The sequence below is a fragment of the Harpia harpyja genome, chromosome Z (genome assembly GCF_026419915.1).
Source record: "Harpia harpyja isolate bHarHar1 chromosome Z, bHarHar1 primary haplotype, whole genome shotgun sequence".
NCBI lineage: Eukaryota > Metazoa > Chordata > Aves > Accipitriformes > Accipitridae > Harpia > Harpia harpyja.
In genome coordinates, this window is record NC_068969.1 from 37,746,506 (window position 1) to 37,765,167 (window position 18,662).

Below are 18,662 nucleotides of genomic sequence, written 5' to 3' on the forward strand. Positions count from 1 at the left end.
TAGCTCAGGCTAGAACAAGGTCAATGCTAGCAAGCTATACACATGACCTTGGAGGTTAGCTGTAGTAGGCACTAGGTAATGAAGTTCAGTTGCCTGTCATTTATGACTGCTATTAAGGATTTTCCAGAATAATGGATAAATCTGTCTATTTGATTATTTATACTAACAATGTGCTCTGTACAGTCTTTTGAGCGCTTTCCAGAAATAATTGATGTTGCAGAGAAGGTTGCCACAGGACTCAGGTGGTCTGAGCTCTTACCCATTTTCAGGATTATTGTAAAAACTTGGAAGTTTTGGAATAAATGCTGATGTGGAATTAATAAAGGGTGGGAATCTGGCATTCACAGGACATTTGTTTGATTCACTGTTGCATCTCACAGAAAAGATACTCAACTCCAATGACCCTGCCACCTCTCAGCAGCCATTTAAGAGCCTGACACTCTTGATCAAATTGTAAATGCATAGGGAAGTGGGGCTTTATTCCTGCCAGCGACAGAAGGGAAGCAGCATCTGTGGGTCTCAGCCCATGTTCAGTTTCAGTTCAGACTTGGGAGGAAAGAAGGAAAGTCAACTAAACCTTTTCATATTTCAAGGATTCATTATGGTGGTGGCCCACTCAAAAATGCACATGGCTTGTGTTAGACCTGAAACACTGCTTCCAGTGACCCAGTAGCATTCAGTGAAAGGCGGATATTGCAGGTAAATTCTGTGTTGCATCAAAATGGGGATGACTGCTCCATCAAAGTGGGAATTTCTCCATGGGATATCAGAGGAACCATGTTTTCTCATAAAATAATTTTACTTCACCATCTCAATGAGACATTTTTCCATTGTGTCCCCTTTCAAAAATGCTAATGAGGGAGTTTTTCAAAAGGAAATTCCTTCCCGCATTCATCACTTTTCATTAAGAGCTGTTGTTCTGGGAGCAGTGCCATCCTTTTATTTGTTGTTTGAAATGCATGGTGATTTTAATTAAGTGGTCGTTGTCGTGTGTGCATCATGGTGATTGCATACAGTGACCAGGGAGCTATAATTATAAGCATGCAGGGCAGCTGAAGTTTTTGGTGCAACCCTTTAGCAGATTGTTGTCTTCACCAGAGAGGATCCTTTCTCCTCTTGGACAGCTTTGTCCTGCATAGTCTCAGGCATGGCAGCGGGCTTGTGGCAGTCATGAAATGTTCATATTCAGGAGCCCTGAGCAGAAGTTAATCCTATAGGGCTCCATGTGGATGAACTCCTCCTTTGGTGTCCTGGACATGCAGGATGACTACTACAGTTCTCTTACTTGAGCCCTGAATTGCAGGCAATGCGCATGTGGACACAGAGCTACTCTATTTGCTTTAGCAGGTCAGCACAGGAGAAACCCACCCTTTGACATTGTGCAAGGGTAGCCAAAGTGCTAGATGAAATGGAGAAAATGAACTTTGCAAGTGTGTTTTCCCCCACTCAAGCAAGAACTGCTATTATGCATGCAAGCGACAAAATCAGCAAGAAGGGGAGCTGCAGACCAGAAACGTTTGCTCCTTTACTGGGAGCACTTAAGTTGGTTACAGGGAGATGTATCTCTTTATCTCTCTCAAACCACCTGTTCTTGTACATAAGCACATAACTCTTCTGACACTCACTACTGGAGAAAAGGGATGCAAGGCTGCAACGAAAGCCAGTGCATTTCTGGCCTGAGGGCATTTTCTTTCTTCACCCTGAGGGTTCAGATCTCTGCAAGTGATTCTGCCTTCTTAGCAGGAGCCTGTTCAATATAAGAGAAACAAAGCATTTCTGTAACTTCCAGGCTTTTCTACTTACTCCCTCACCAGGGACTGCCTCTGTGAATTAAGTCTATTCTGTGTCCAAAACCAACACGTCAAGACATTTTTTGCATGTTGTAGCAATCTGTCTATTTAATGGGAATCAATCCTTGTGACAGCAATCTCCAGTTTAAACCAGTTGCACAAGAGAGGAGGTGAAAGGCATACCTGATCATTAACTGTTCACCTTGCCTCCAATCTCTCCTTTGCTTCCTCCTGTGCATACAACCGTGGAAAGAGCAAGCATGAGGAAAGGACGTAAACCCAGCCCTTATTTTTAGGTGGGTTTCACTTGCTCCCCTCAGGCATTTGTCTGCTGCACCTGTGCAATTGAGAACTCCTGTTGTTCATTCCTAAATAACCCACCTGCTTGTTGCTTGGAGTGATGGAAATGGCCACAGCTTCGTCATAAGATATGTGGGTATATAGAACATACACGGAAAGCATTGCAGCAGCATCCTGTACTCCTGCTGTCCCTGCATCCCACCTAGAACTTTCCAACATACAGTTTGCTTTGTTCAGGTATGGAGAGGGTGCAGTCAGGTGAGCCACCAAGGTCCTAGGCACTGAGGACATTTGAAATCATGAATCTGTGCTTTAGGTAATAAGCCTCCTGCACAGGGAGACTGTAAGGAAAAAGGGTGGCAGTTTGTTAGATGCTACCTAGGAGCACAGAGTGCAGTTTCCCTAAGTTCAGAAGTTGGATTCCAGTATACACATGCAGGGCAATTGTCCCTGGCTCATGTTTCAAGTGAAACAAACCTTAGCCAGGTGGCCACAGGTTTCAGGGGACTGGGGCAGAGGAGGGTCTTGCAGGAGAATGCCTGAGGGAGCAATGCCAATAGCTTACATTTATGTGTTGTTGATGGTGTAACTGCAGAGAAAAATGGATCTCAGAAACAGATGAGTACACACTCTGGTTCTGCTGGGTGCAGGGTAGGAGGAGCTGCAGCAGGAGTCATTTCCCATAATCTGAAACAGCACATATTTCCCAGTGCTTGAAACAGGACACCAGACAATCCTTCAGCTTGCAGTTACAGAGGCTGTATGGCTACCCATAACAACAAGATTTTCACCGAGCACAGTCATGCCAGTGCATATGGTGATCTAGTTTGATACACTTGGCAGGACGATGGGCTCCACCTTCTTGTACTGGCAGCAAGTAATGAAAGTGGGCATTGATGATGCAAAAGGAGCAGGCTTCCTGCCACCAACCTTGAAGGCATGTTTATTCTGCCGTAACAGTGTCTCTGCTTCAGTTCTGCGTCCTGCCTCTTCTGGTGCTGTGATTTCTTTTGTATGCTGTTTACAACAGCAGAAAACATTTAGAATTGCATTTTGCAAAGTGCTGCCAGTACTGGGCTGCATCGTTGCAAGTGGTAGGGATGGTTGCTGTCAGGAGAGTTTCCCACTATGCAAACACAACAGGAAAAGAAAAGAATTGACCAGATGGGAATGAAACAGGTGGGGGGAAAAAAAAGAGAGGGGGGGAAAAAAGGGGGGGGGGGAGAAAATTAGCCTCCTGTCTTTCTTAATATTTTATTTCCTGTGAACCATTACTGTTGAACTGCAAAACAGGAAACAAATTTACAGATTTGATTTCACTGCTGAGAGATGTGAAGTCACCACAGGGAAGATGGTCATTTAAACTACCACCTTGGTGAAAGTTTCAGTTTCCATGAGGAGTGTTTTCTGGGAATTATGCTAGCTGCAGTTTGAAATTATTAGCTGAACCCAGATGCTCCTTTTCCCCCAGTGTTCTGGACGTCCCTGAACTGGCAACAGAAAAATGAGGTGTCAGCAGCTCTTTTGCTTGTTCGTTTCCTTACTTGCTGCCCTAAAAATTTGTGAGCTTTAAATAAGCAGGGAATAATATCTGCCAACTGTGCAGAGTGGAGAAAATAATGTCTTGCTGAAGAAAATCGCATGATTCTTTGAAGACAATTCTTTGTAACTGTTTTCCTTGCTTTGAAGCAGACTATAATTTTCCTCCACCTGTGCCATTTTTGGGTGCATTTGTTTTGCATTGGCATGACAGGCAGGAGCTCACCCTCTTCCACCCGCTCGTCCGTGGCGGGTTGGACACTTGCTGGGGGTGCAGGATGAAGTCAACGGGAAACCTCTTTACTGAAACTACCAGTGGTAGCTCCTCCAATGTTGTGCTGCCTGTCTCCTTGAGGACCACAATATCCCAGTCAGGTTTTTTGTTGAGATGGGGATTATTTTGTTTTTCCTACCATGTTCTTCTGGATACCTGTACCATAAGCCTTAGTCTGCCATCAGATTTGGTCATGTGTTTTCCCAGTGAGGTCAAACAAATAGTGTGTAGTTTCTGTGCTGCTCCATGGAGTGCTTTCTGCACATGTCTGAGCTGGTTTTAAACCAAAGAATCAGGTGCTTCTGCCGGTGCAAGGGGAGCAGGGGGCTTTACCAAGGCTTTACTGCCCCAAGGATTTACACAGCTTTCGAGGTGCAGGTTTCTCCACAGACAGTTATGACTCTGTAAGCTGAACAATCTTGGTATCACCTCCCACACTGTGCAGGCAGATTTCTAAACAGGAACAAAAACGATTTTGTAATGGAAAATTGAAGTACTCTGTGACTGCAGTGTCACAGAGTAGCATTTTAGTATAACTTGTTTTCTTCAAGATCTTATGGGTGTGGGTTCTTTTGTTGTTGTTGGTGGTGGTTTGTGGTTGTTTTGGGTTTTTTGACTGGAACAGTTTGACAAGTCTGATACTAAACTGTAGGTTATTTTGATCAAATGTAACACACGATTCAGACAAAAATCCTGCATCCCTTCTCTGATGAATGAAAAATCAGCAGTGTTAGGATGAGCATGAGAGAAGGACAAGCATACAAAAACTTAGCAAACACCCTTAAAACCATCTGTGGTTCAGGGGCTTCCTGAACCAGATGTAATTTCAGTTTTTGTAGTCACCCTTACAGTATTCTTTCTCTCTGACTGTCTGTCCCCATGCTTCCCTGGGACCCCCATCACCTTCTAGCACCCACGGCATGCTGAGGCAAAGATTCCCACAGCAGACTGTTGCCTTGGCTTCAAAGCTGCCACATCCAGTTTCACTTGATGCCCTTTTTTGCCTTACAGGGGAAGACAGAGTGAGCAGTAGATGTCCACTGGCTGTCTCCATGCCCCCACTCATGATTTTACAGATCTCCGTTTTGTCCTCCCAACACCTCTCTGTCTTCCAAATGGATGGAGTCTTACTGAGTATCTGATGTATTTGTTTTTCAGCAATAGGAAAGTGACACTGGCCACCTTTATTGCCAAGAAGCAATTGCTTCCTTTCCAAAATCAAGCTTCGTGGAAAATGAAATAAATTTATTTTTCCATGTTGCAAATCCACATGTGAATGCCTGAGTACAAATCTCATTTTTCATTGAACAGATTTCAGAGTGTAAGTAACCTTGCCATTTGACCTATGTTCTTTTCCCATCATTTGGGTCTGTGAGTAAAAAAATGAAGTACTTTCACTTTCCCATTTGCCTAGTATTTTTGGTGAAGGGAGGGATGTAAGGTTTAAATCTTATTTTACTCATGAATATCCCAAATACTCAAAGCGTCCTGAGTGTACCTCCCAAATGGTACTCCTCTACCATTTTGGAAAGGTAACCATCCATGATGATTATCTGTATTCTTACAAAAGCAGCACACCTCAGATAGATATAAATCTTTTCTTTTAAACTTACCACATTCACAGTAAAACTGGCTTCGGTACCTGTTTTCTCCACCTTTTCGACAGGCATACTTGGAAAAAAGGTAGACGAACAGAGTAATGAGGAACATTTACTGGCTTCAAAGTAGAAAGTGCCTTAACAAATGCTCAGGTGTAAGCACGTGCTTTACATCCCCGTGTTTTCAGTAAAGTCCTGAATCAGGAGCCTGCGTAAGTGGGGGCTGGTTTCATCTACTGAATGTCTAAAATCCTTGACACGCTGATTTTTCTACATTCTACATTCTTCACATTTTTTCAGAACACACCCATATAAACCAGGAACACATATGGTCACAACCTTCCATGACTGGGAGAAACCTAAATTTAATGTGATTTAGTGACCTGAAGGTGAAAAGTCCTGATAGCTAATTACCAAGGCTGCAATTCACACAATCTTCAGACAAAAAACCCCACCTTTGCTGTCATACTCCTCAGCCATAGCTGTGCTGTGGTACAAAATCAGAGGGTAGAGGCGTGCAGTCAGGCTGACTGAAAGCCAGTGAAATGGAAATGTGAACAACATTGCAATTTAACTCCACAGAAGCCCACTAGTTAGTAAGTAGCTCAAGTATTTTAGTGCCTGCTGTGTTGCTGCCTACAGGGAAAATACTCTAAGTGCTTTCCTTTTCTCACAAAGAAAAGAAGTTTCCATCTATGTTTTATACGGCTGTCTTGTCACATCCATTATACATCATGACACAACCAGCCAGAGGAGGTACTGTGGTGATTTCCATCATGTGTTTTAGTGAGAAGGTTTTTGTGAAGGGTAGAATTCATATATATATAAAACCCCATATGTATGTATATACACACATATAAATGTAGGTCAGTTAACTGTGAAGATGTAGGTGTCTTATGCTGGCCTATGGAGTGTCAGATGTGGGGTGTTAATGCCTACATATATGAAATCCAAACATTCTATCATCTGGCCAGCTTGGCACAAACAGGGCAGAATTACCCTTGTCCTGAGAATATTAGGCCATTAACTGGAACAGCTTTATTCCAGTCCATGGCTTGACTAGCTATGTGAGGAAATAGCAAAGAACAAATTCTGGTTTTCAGTCTCCAAAGTGCGCCGTTAATATCGCAGAATGAAGAAAATGGCAAGAGAGATCCCAACAGGGGTCTTTTAACCCCTCCAATATCCTGTTCCATTCAAAAATGCGAAGGGGAAATGGGGATTGGAGGAGTGATGGGGGATGATCCACAGACTATCAATTTTACATAAGGAAGGATTTTTAAAGGTGCATGCATAAATTTTGTATGCTTGTGTATGCACAAATGCAAACTATCTTCTGCATGCACAGAGCAGTGAGATGTCAAGTTTTCAGCTGAAGACAGGCACCATTTGTGACATTGTAGTTATCCAAAAGGCCAATTTTGCTATTCCGAAACAACTTCAGCACAATATTTTTGTTCAGCAGTAATATCCTTACATACTTCAGACAGTGGGGAGTGTGTGTGTGTAGATGTAGATAAACACAAACAGTCAGCATGTAAGAGTGTACAGGGTATCACAGAACTGCTTGACATATGCATCATTTGACTATTTTGCATCTTCTAGGTTCATTACTCCAGCCCTCCCATCACTGTTCTGATGTCTCACTCTTCAGCAGGAGTGGTCCAGACAGTTATATAGCTCCATGTTTTGCTTTGTTTTGAGTGAGCCTGGCATGAAAAAAAAAGTTTCCTGATCTTCCTTGTAAATGTAATGCCTTCACTCAAAATGCCCTGGTTTGAGGTCCCATATAAACACAATTAATTTCTGCATAGTCATCATCTTATTGCACCCTTGAGGGTGAGGCATGAAGGTTTGAAATCCCTGGACAGCAGAGAATTCCCAGAGCATCAGTAGGACACCTAGAAATGAGACAGAAAAATTACTTTGGGGACTTAAGGAATCCCCAAATGTCTTCAAGCCCAACCTTACAGCTACTGAAATATTTAAATAACAAAAACATGCTTTCACAGGTAGGGAATAAAAACTGTTGTTCCCCAAAAAAACTGAGGCTGGTATGCTTATTTGACTGCCCCCGTTTACTGCCTGAAAGGGGGTTGTAGTGAGGAGGGAGTTGGTCTCTTCTGTCAGGTGTCTGGAGATAGGACAAGAGGAAATGGCCTCAAGTTGAGGCAAGGGAGATTTAGGTTAGATATTAGGAAAAAGTTTTTTACTGAGAGGGTTGTCAAACATTGGAATGGGCTGCCCAGGGAAGCGGTTGAGTCACCATCCCTGGAGGTATTCAAAAAGCGAGTGGATAGGGTACTCCAGGGCATGGTTTAGGGGGCATGGTTAATGGTTGGACTTGATGATCTTGAAGGTCTTTTCCAACCGAAATGATTCTATGATTCTATGATTCTATGATTTCTGTCTTGGCTGCAAAATCTAAAACGAGAAAAGACCTCCGGGAGAGGGAACCTGATCTGGGCTAGGGGTGGGTGAGGAGAAACGCTCCCCACAAGGTGCAGAAGACTGACAGAAGGCAAATAGTTGTAAGAGGAAGGTGATGCAAGGGAGAAAACCAGGTCGTTCTCCTCCTGGAACGCCTGCTGAAGGGAGCAGCCTGGACACAGACGGGTGGCGGTGCTCATGAACATGACCATGCAAACTCTCAGCTGTAGAAATGACCATGCTGTCCTTGGTGCCTCTTGGTCAGCCCAGCTCCTGGGAGCCAGTAAGGGCCAGCTGCTAGTGTGTACTGGTGGCTTGAATTTTAAACAAAGCCAGCTGGGGGTTAGCCATCCCATTCACTTTGCAGGTAAATCCCGTGCAATCTGGCTGAACCACCTTCTCCCCATTGAGCTCAGGGAAAGCCTTACCACCAACCTTGCCGGGGAAAAAGACAGTCTGCAACCCAGCTCCCTTCCTCCGTGTTGCCACCCACTGCTTCTGGGTCGCCTTACTGTCACACAATTGCACCAAGCAATCCATGTTTTTGGCCCAGTGTCTCAAATGCAAAAGCACATCTTTGTCCCTTTAACTTCTCTCTCAGCTGTTATGCCTGTTTTCTCCCCTCCTCTGGGACTGTGCACTCTGTTGCTGCTCCGGCTGCCGGGAACAAGCGAGGAGAATTTCTCCTGCTGGCGAGCGACTGGCTAGTCTGGGGCTGGCGTCTTCCCAGGACGCTGCTGTTTGCATACCAGCAGGCAGAAGAGCAGGTGAAATGGGACTGGTGACATCTGTACAGATGCGTTTGACTGCTTACGTGCTCTTACAAATCCGCTACCCTTAAAGCCTCCGTTTCTCTGACGAGATATCTCTCTCTCTCTCTCAAATTATTTTTCCAAGGAGAAAAGGAAAAGGCAGACAGAAATAGAAGGCAAGAGACAACAGCTTGAGGACCAGATACTTCAGCTGCAGCATTTCAAGGTAAGGGACTGATGCCAAAAATTATGGATTGACTAAAATCTGTTCATTATTAGACATGCAGATCACACATCTGAAAGCTGGGAAGAGCCCACTCCGACATGAAGCAGCTTTCATTGCCGGAGCCTATCTCTTGCAGTGATCGTGTCCTGCCTGCTTTTCATTCTGTGTGTTTCATACACAGGACCATGTTGCAGAAACAGCTTAGAAGCATGGAGCCGGGAGGGTGTGAGCACAGGCAGCATGGCAGTGCTGTTATTATTAAACACTGTTATTTATTATACATAATGATAAGACACCAATCACTGTGGATTGGGTGTGAACTGCATGGCTTCGGTGAGCACTTTCTGCCTGCAGAGCTGCGTTGGATTTTTCTGGTGCCTGTCATTAGGTTTTGTGTGTGTGTGTGTGTGTTGCAGAGGGGGTGTTAGTTAGCATGCATGTGTGTGTGTAAAGCTTTAATTGTAGAGTGAAGTTATTAGGCATATGTAGCATAATAAAATGGGCATATATGCACATGCAGTGAGGGTGTTGATGCATATGTGCGTGTCTACATGGAGCGGCGCCTTGATATTTAGCAGGGTGCCGAGCAGCCCCAGTCCCTGTTGGACTCCATGACAGCTGCAGATATCATCATTTGAAAGCCGTCCTGGTTATTTCTATCATTTATCCTTCCTGTCAGTAGCAGTTTGTCTTTACATTTGCACACAGCAAAGCAAAGAACAAAAAAGTACATGTGATCTTTGTGAAACCAGTGCACATTTGTGGGTCACATCTCATTAGATTTGTTCAGTAGGGGAGCCTGAGGAATTTCAGTGATCAAAATATCTAAGATGATCAGGACTGGACAGTTTATCCTTGCAGCAAGTGAGCTGGGCTGTGTTTTTAAAAATAAGGTATTTAGGTTGTTTGTGCAATAGTATGTGTGTGTGTGAACAGTGTGCTGGTGTGGGGAGATGGTGCACAAAATATCTCCTCTGCCCACACATGCACTTGAAGACCAGACTTCAAGTTATGCTACAGACAGGATCCTTCTCCTGCCTCTCCAAGCCCCTGCCATCATGTTCTGTAAACCATTCCTCATTTTCTGGTAAACATGATGCAGTTCAGCCCAAGTAATTGATTGCAGCCTACACAAATGCTCCATCAGGTTCACCATAAATCTGTGGATGTCACACATGGTCTTTGGTGTTATCAGTAAATGATGTGATTGCATTTCTGTGGGGCAATAGGAGTTGCCATTTCGTTCAGACTGCCATTGACTACAGGCAAGGGAGAATTTCTTCTGATGACAGCAGGTTGATGCAGCAGGGCAGTAAGATGCCTTTGCTTTTGCCAGATGCTTGCTTTTTTTCTTTTTGCTGCAAAACTGAGGACTTCCTTTGTCATGTTAACTGTTTCCAAGCTAACTGAATTATGCTGTTTCATGAAATTCTTTAAGCAGACCCTTTTGGAAAGGCAGTTCTGGAAATTCTCTACTTCATCTGATTTATTTTGATATAGCTGTTGCTAAACTGAATTTATTATCATCCACAGGGAAAAGTAAAACCTCTCAAGGTGGTGCAGTGGGGTCAGCCCTTTGGCTGGTGTGAACTGGCACTGACTTCAGCCCTGCTGTGCTGATTGCCAGTAGCAGAGATTCAGTCTTGCTGCACGGATTTCTTGAGTGACACACATGAAAATTAACTATTTCCCTTTATTATTTAGCTCACAGCCTGGAGCAAGAGCAGTAATCATACAGGAAGCTAAGGGGAGATCAGGGCACAGAAATTTAAAATGGCAGCTTTCTCAGCTAAAAGCACAGCCAGTCTGTAATGCTGGATGCAAGGATGGGTATGAAGGTATGATAGGACCTTCTCTACCTCACCATTCAGTGACATCACTTGTCATCAGAGGAGAAGCGTGTTGATTTTACTGGAGCAGTCATGGTGACTGCTGCTCCAGGAGCTGCCTGTACCACCTCCCTGTACCACCAAACAACTCTTTGCTGGGAGACCTGGATGAGGTAATAGCAGAGGTGTATCTGGGATTGCAGAGTTCATCCTCATTGCTACTAGGCCCGCCCCAAACAGAGGAAGGCCCCAGGCTCCAAAGAAAAAAGTAAAAAAAAAAAATAGAGGCACTGGCTGGTGGTAGTATTTGACTTTCTCTGTGGAGACAGGCCAAGCAAAGTGCATTTTCTTTTCATGCTTTGTTCAGTGTTCTCTCTGCTTGGTGGGGTGCTGACCAAAATGGTATTTGGCCTTCCAGGGTGCTTTGTTCATTTGAAAACTGTGTATCCTCCCCTCACCTCCCCAGGGCTCTCCCTCACCTTACCCTTGTTGCCCTGAGCCTCTGCAAGGCAGGGGCTCCAAGTCTGCAAAGAATATAGTCCCCCAGTCTGATATGTCTCCCCAGTCTGGCTCACACAGCCCAGAATAAGTGCATCCATTTTCCTTTGGAAGTGCTAGGTAGAACACGGTTCATTTCCTGAAATATGTGGATTTCAACACATTTCTGTGCAAGGCATAAATCGAGGTCAAAAAGACCAGGCGTGCCTAGGAAGCCCATGTATTTACTCAAAATGCTGTGAGGTTGTTGATGTCAGTGTAGAGTGAAAGGATTTCATACCAGTGTTCATTAAAATCTGCTGTGGAGAAACCTTTGAAAATAATATCTGGGTTAATCCTGTGTCTGCAGCATCTGGGTTGATCCCACAAGAGTAACAGCTTGAGTTCACCCGAACACATTCATGCCAGGATTCAATGGGTTTGTTTCGTTTTTGTGCAATGCCAGAGTAATTTTCTTTTTAAAATACACTGTGTAAAATACCATGTTCGGTTACCTAATAAAGGTTCTGGAAGCTACAGGGGTCCTGTTAATTTCAGACAATTTCATTCACATATGAAAAATATCTAATAGAAATAGTTTATTGCAAATGTTTATGCTGGATTACCTACAGTTTTCAAGTTGCTGATGCCTATTAGACCCCTGGCAAAATTACTTTACTACCAGTTCATTCATTTTTCCCTTGTTACATACCTGGCTGAAAATAAGGGAACAGTGGCCGCTGCCCCATTGTTCTAGGCAGAACAACCCAGAAAATGCTGGGGTTAGTAAATGTCAGCACTGAATGTGGACAAGGATTTGGCAACACATTTTGCAAAGGCTTCTGAGAATGAGGCCAATGGCTTTATGGCTGAGGACACCAGGACATGGCTCAGCTATTAATGGTCTGTGTAAGTTTCTGAATTAATCAAGTGAAACCCTCCAGGTGTGAAAGTCTGGAGTAGGAGAGAGTTTAGAGTAGTGTAGGCTCTAAAAACTTAATTCTGTCGTTTCTCACAGTGAAAGCCTTATCACCTCTTAGAATCATCGAACCATAGAATGGTTTGGGTTGTAGGGGACCTTAAAGATCATCAAGGACACCTTCCACTAGACCAGGTTGCTTAAAGCCCCATCCAACCTGACCTTGACCCTTCTGTGAATCACTGGAAGGTAGGGATGTTGGTGGGCACAGAGCATGCACATGGTACTTCAGGGCCGTCAAGGCACTCAGTTGAAGGCAGGAGGTGTATTTGTCTACATTACAATCAGATGCTCCACTGGAAAGGTCCTTGGTGTGGGAAAAGGTATAAAGGTGCTTTGAATCCCCATTTTTTGAGACTGAACTTGCTGGTTTGCTCTAATAAGAGGCAATTTACAACAGCTCCCCTTACCTCCCACCTTCTTTAATGCTTAACATCAAAATAATCCTTCTTTCATATAACACAAGATGTGGTGTGTTTTTTAACAGTAGATAGAGTTTAAATGTCATGCTTTGGCAGTTCTTTGGTCAAATGCCTACAAATGGGGCTTGCCACGTCCATGGGAACTGGAGGTGTTACCAGCTTCTATAGTGTGAAACCAGAGAAGTGGGCAAAATTCACCTTACACAAATACACTGTCTGCAGTATCCATCAACATCATGTGGTTTCTTGAGGAAGACAATAATTGATTTTGGTTGATTAGTTGCACCAGAGATACAACCTACAAACAACAGCTGCTTTTAAGAACTTGTTCAGCTAGGCAGCAATTGGGCGGGCCTGTTTTAATGGAGATGTTTACTATTTCAAATAAACTCTAGGGTAGAAGTGTTTCTTCCAAGATCTGGCCTCCCCTGTAGTTAGTTGAACAGAATTTCTATAATTGTTTACTGTAGCTCTGTTTGGTGGCTGCTGGTAATAAAATAAACAGCACAAAGCCTCCTAATTGAACAAAAAATTATTTCTCTGCTGTTACTTTAACTATTACAATAAATCCATTTACCACAATTAATTTATTTCTGGAGTGGTATAAATATTAGGGACCTATTTCTGTTAACATCTGCTTCTTAAAGACTGCAGTTATTGAACACTTAATCTAGAATAGAATTACATCTTTACTCTGAAAGAAAGGAAAGTAAAGCCTTTTTATGTTACAGAGATTTTGTTAGGGTATGGTTTTAGCTGAAACTATCTTATCTATAAATAAATTTTAACTTTATTATTCCACAGTTATATTGGTATCCTCAATTTATTCTAGTCTTACAATAACTGCTGTGAGAGAACATAAATAGATATATCTATCTATGTGTCTATCCATATATTTATATATATATGCAACAGTGTGAAAAAACAGAGATAACTTTTGCAAATGAAGGAATCTTGTTATTCCTTTATGTTGAATCCCTTTATGATTTTCAAGTAAATTAACTCTTAAACTGAATGGCAACTCAGTCAAGCACACAATGTTTGATGTCATGGACAGTCTCCATTCTCTACAGAATCAGTGCAATAGCCCCCAAACCCTCTTCTTATTAATAGTTGAGCAGTTTTTCTGGTATGTGATGTCTGCTATGATAGTCCCAGGCTGACCATCTGTTTTTAATGCACTGAAGCCCACTGCACCTCTGTGAGACTGGAAGGTCCTGTCATCTCCATTTCCCAAACACAGTTCTGGGGCGTGGAGAGTTTAAGAACTAATATGGAGAGAAATTTCCATGTCCAGAGCGTAGGCGACCCCTGTTTATCCCTTTCTGTGCATTAGTATCTTCAGGCTGATGCTCACCTTTCCCTGGAAAGCTCACCTCTGACCAGGATTTAAGCTGAGAATTGAGAGGCTCTCTGCCTCTCTGCTAACCTGTTTTACGATGCAGAAGAGAAATCCAGATTTGTTGGGCCAGAAAGGTAAAGAAAGAGGGAACGGGACTTCAGAGCCTAAGGATTTAGGGCACTTGCTCTTTCTGAATTGCTTACAGCATATGAAACCTTCAGATATCCTTGCTGGGAAGTAGTGGTTGGAGAAGAGGGATTTCAAAAATCCTTATATGTTTTCTTTTCAAGTAATCAGAATACAAAATATCTATCCCTAAGTAAAATCTTTTAGCCACAACAGAATAGCTTCTCCAGGCCAACTACACAAATTGACCACCCCAAAGAGTTGAAAGCTTTAGTCCTTTAACTCATGTTTCTTATCTGCTTGCATGTCATTGCCATGCAGCTGAATATACTGTAATTATTCTAGGATAATCCCTCTGTGAGAACACTTTTATTCAGGAAAAAGGTATTGTTGTGTGAATTGTACTTTGAACTGGGACAGAGTTATCCTGGGATGACCATGTAAGTCTCTCAATACAGGCAGGAGTTCCTTGAAACCCATAAAAATTGACACATTTTCGCCAGTAACAAGGTCCTTCAAGCAGGTCAGTGCCACTCGGGCAGTTTTCATTTTAGCCAGACTGTGTCAAAGTAGCTCAAAGATCTTTACAGCTCGCTGCAATCCAAGTCGCTTCTAATGGACCGACGTGCTCAAAAATGAATTCACATGACCTGAATCCAGCTTTTTAAAACAATGAATATAAGAACTTTTAAGACCAGAAGAGAAAGGAGTCTCTAAAAAATAGCTTTTCTTTTTGCCTCTTTTGACTGATGTGTGTATGTGTGAAGGAGTGATAAACTGAAGCTGAGGATAGACTAAATGTAGAGAGGTAATTATTCTTTCAGAAGATAATAGTAAAAGCAACTGTGGCTGTGTAGTAATGAAGGTAACTTGCAAAGCCTATTTGTTTTGGGGAGAGGGTTGCCAGTTTTCAAAATCTCAGATTGTTAACTATTCCAAAAAGAGGAGGTTTTTTGGGGTTGTCGTGGTTTAACCCCAGCCAGCAACTAAACACCACGCAGCCGCTCACTCACTCCCCCCCACCCAGTGGGATGGGGGAGAAAATCGGGAGAAGAAGCAAAACCCGTGGGTTGAGATAAGAACGGTTTAATAGAACAGAAAAGAAGAAACTAATAATGATAATGATAACACTAATAAAATGACAACAGCAATAATGAAAGGATTGGAATGTACAAATGATACGCAGTGCAATTGCTCACCACCCGCCGACCGACACCCAGCCAGTCCCCCGAGCGGCGAATCCCTGCCCCCCACTTCCCCGTTTCTGTACTGGATGGGACGTCACATGGTATGGAATACACCGTTGGCCAGTTTGGGTCAGGTGCCCTGGCTGTGTCCTGTGCCAACTTCTTGTGCCCCTCCAGCTTTCTCACTGGCTGGGCATGAGAAGCTGAAAAATCCCTGACATTAGTCCAAACACTACTGAGCAACAACTGAAAACATCAGTGTTATCAACATTCTTCGCTCTGAACTCAAAACATAGCACTGTACCAGCTACTAGGAAGACAGTTAACTCTATCCCAGCTGAAACCAGGACAGGGGTTTTGGGTGTTCGTTTTTTTTTTCTCTCAAAACAATGCTTTACTTCCTTTGAAAACATGGAGTGAGTACTCATAGGGAAAACCAAAGCATACCTAAATTTCTGGCTCCAGGACGTAAAACTGTGATCGAACTCTTTTCATGTGTGTATCTGTAAAAGAGGGTCTTACTCAATTTTTCAGCCCAACCACATGAAGCCCAGAAACTTTAGCTAGCTTGAAGCTATTTCTTACTCCAGCTCCAAAATTCCCTGGGAAACAGAGATGTTCTCATGGAGTTATAAAGTAATTTATGTGTGAGGAGACCCTGGAGGTCTCCTCACACCCCTGCCAACAGGAGCAGGTTGTTCCCATGCCCATCCTTGTCCCATTACGTTTGGACTCTTGCCCAGGATGGAGATCCCATGGTCCCCCTGGGAAACCTGCTCCGAGGTTGGGCCGCCGTCCTGAGGACTACATATGCCCTCATTGCAGCATCCCCTTTTGCAAGCTGTGTCCCCACACTGCCGGTGTGTGCCTGCTGGGACAGGCTGGTCCCCTCATCCCTCCCCTCATCCCTGCAGCAGCTGCTGGCAGTTGTTTATTTTTTATTTTCATTATGGTGCTTAATCTCGCCACAAGCAAAATGCCAAATAATTGGACAGAGCCATCATCATCATCCTGCCATGAAGAAGTCTGAAATCTTAACTGGACTTCCTGAAGAGAGATATTGAAGAATAAACCCAAACTCTCCAGCTTAGGTACCAACAGGATTGCTTTCACCTGTGACTTCAAGCAGAACTTTATGGTAGCATGGAAGTATAGGTAATAGGTGTAGAAAAGAGCCTATGTTTGAGTTGTCTTTTATCTTACTGTTGTTTTCTGTCTCAAAGTCATCTCAAGTCTTTAATGAATACTAAAAACCCTTACCTTGTATCAGGCCACACCTATGATCCCCTTCAGTGAAACTAGTCTGTACAGATCAGGGCTCTGTGGCTGATGAATAATCTGAGCAAAAAAGACACAATCTTTGTGTCTTCTCTCATAGAGTCTTGATAATGTCTCTTGCTGTGGTGGTTTCCTTGCAGCTGAAAGAGCTTGGGCTTTATTTCTTCTTCTTCATGTTTGTATGGAAACAACTGTCTACTTGGTTTACAAAGTTAAATAAAATATGGGACCTAAACAAATTAAAAGCAATGCATGCAAAATATTTACACTGGTGATCTTGCTAATGGATGGGAAGCTTACTTTGAGGATGTAAAACAATTGGAGCTCTATTCCCCCAAAGCTTTCCTAACTGGGACCCCATCTGTACAGCTGCAATTTCTGTTCCTGAGAGTTTTTAAACAGACAAAGCATGAGACCTTCATGAAGGAGCTGTAACTATCATCATACCTATCCTTCAGGTAGCTTACCACGGACGTGCCTTCCCCAAGCATCTGCAGCTCTGGTTGCGTGTGGCTTACACAGCAGCTGCGCCCTTGTATCCCCTTGCCTTACTACAGGGTCACCCAGCTGAGATCTAGCCCTTCCCAAGTGAACACAAATCATGCCAGCTATCTCGGTCTTCCTCACCCATTTCTGCAGTCACATTGCACTGATTAACACATTCCTGTCTGCTCTGTTGCTGTGCTGAAGACATGCTTTGAGAAGGAGAAGTACTCAGGGGAGCTGAAGGGCTGTCAAATGTACCAGGTACAGCAAACAAACAAGGGGGAAAGATTATCTCTGCAAAGTCTTTTGGCTGCCATGATTCTAGGTTGTGCTTATCATAATAGTCACCATCATTTATTTTTATTTACTTACTTTATTTACAAATCTCCCCACGTGCACCCCCCCTTGCACCCCCAGCCCAGTGGCTCGCTGGTGCTGTAGCAAACTTCTGTCACCCCAGGAGCTACAGGGAAAGAGGAGACAGCCTTCTTGGGGACAGGCAGGACAGTAGTCCCTTGGATGAGCAGACTGCCTTGGAGGCACCAGGAAACTTTCAAGTAGCTCTGAAACAAGACCTGAGGACCAGTGATCCTGAGCCTGGGGGTCTGCTGCAGTAAGAGTTTTATGAAAAGGGAAAACTCAGGCAAGTGACGTGGTGGCCTGTACCCATGTGGCTGAGAAGAAACTTTGAAGAGGTTAAGCCATCAGTCTCCAACGTCTAGTCACGAAAGGTTGTCAATTACAATGGGCAGGTCTTAGCTTGCTTGAAAAAAGTTAGTTAATGTGTTTTAGTGTTCTGTGTGATGAATACACAGTAACTGACTGCTGGAAAATGTTTGCAACTCTTGGTCTAAATGTATGCTTCTTAAAAAAATTTTTAAGACATCAGTTCCTTAAGATATGTCTAAGAAATGTTTTATTCATTTCTTGAACAAAGCATAACAACAACAAACTTGCAAATCTACAGGATAATATTTAATCTGCTTTGTAAACATGCTATTTGATCTTGGGCTGGCTAAGCTCCACCAGATAACATACTTTTTTTGTCGAATTATACTTATGTTAGCTATGACATTGTGATTGAAGTCAAGACTACAATCAAGCTGCAAGTTTTTCAGCATGACTTAATTCCCTAATCTGGGCAATGTTTGAGTCATATCCACGTATCATGCATACATGTTCCTTGGGCTAGATCAAGTGTTTTAGATGACTGGAAAGGCAACAGAAAGTTTTGCTGCTATGCAAAACCAGATCATACCAGCAAGCTGGAAATGGCTGCTTGTTCTGTTTCAGGGCCAGTCATGCCATACAAGGCCACATCCATCTTGTGGCAGAGCAGAGTAAAATCTCATGTGTTTGCTGAGGACCACACCTCTCCTCTGTTTTGCAAGCAGACTCTTTCACACTGAAATCCCACACTGGAAAACTCTGCATCAGTCTGGGCAAAGAGTCGGACTGTTTTGTTCACCTACCAGAAAATGAAATACTACACCATCACTCAGGAATATATTTTGAGCAGCTGCTTATTTCAAGATGGACCTACCTGTCATACTGCTTATGTCTACAGCGCTTCTCTGCATTTTCATATTTATTCATGAATGGTTAAGTGCATCTAACATTAACATGC

General features: G+C 43.3%; 1 protein-coding gene across 7 annotated transcripts in view; it reads left to right on the forward strand.

Annotated features, from left to right (window-relative positions):
• PALM2AKAP2 (PALM2 and AKAP2 fusion) overlaps nt 1-18,662 on the forward strand; it is a 283,007-nt gene that overhangs the window by 43,803 nt on the left and 220,542 nt on the right. For all 7 annotated transcript variants that reach the window (XM_052778157.1, XM_052778159.1, XM_052778158.1 and 4 more), the window contains exon 2: nt 8,829-8,909. In XM_052778157.1, the coding sequence (XP_052634117.1) occupies nt 8,829-8,909 (81 nt within the window). The remainder of the gene's footprint in view (nt 1-8,828; nt 8,910-18,662) is intronic.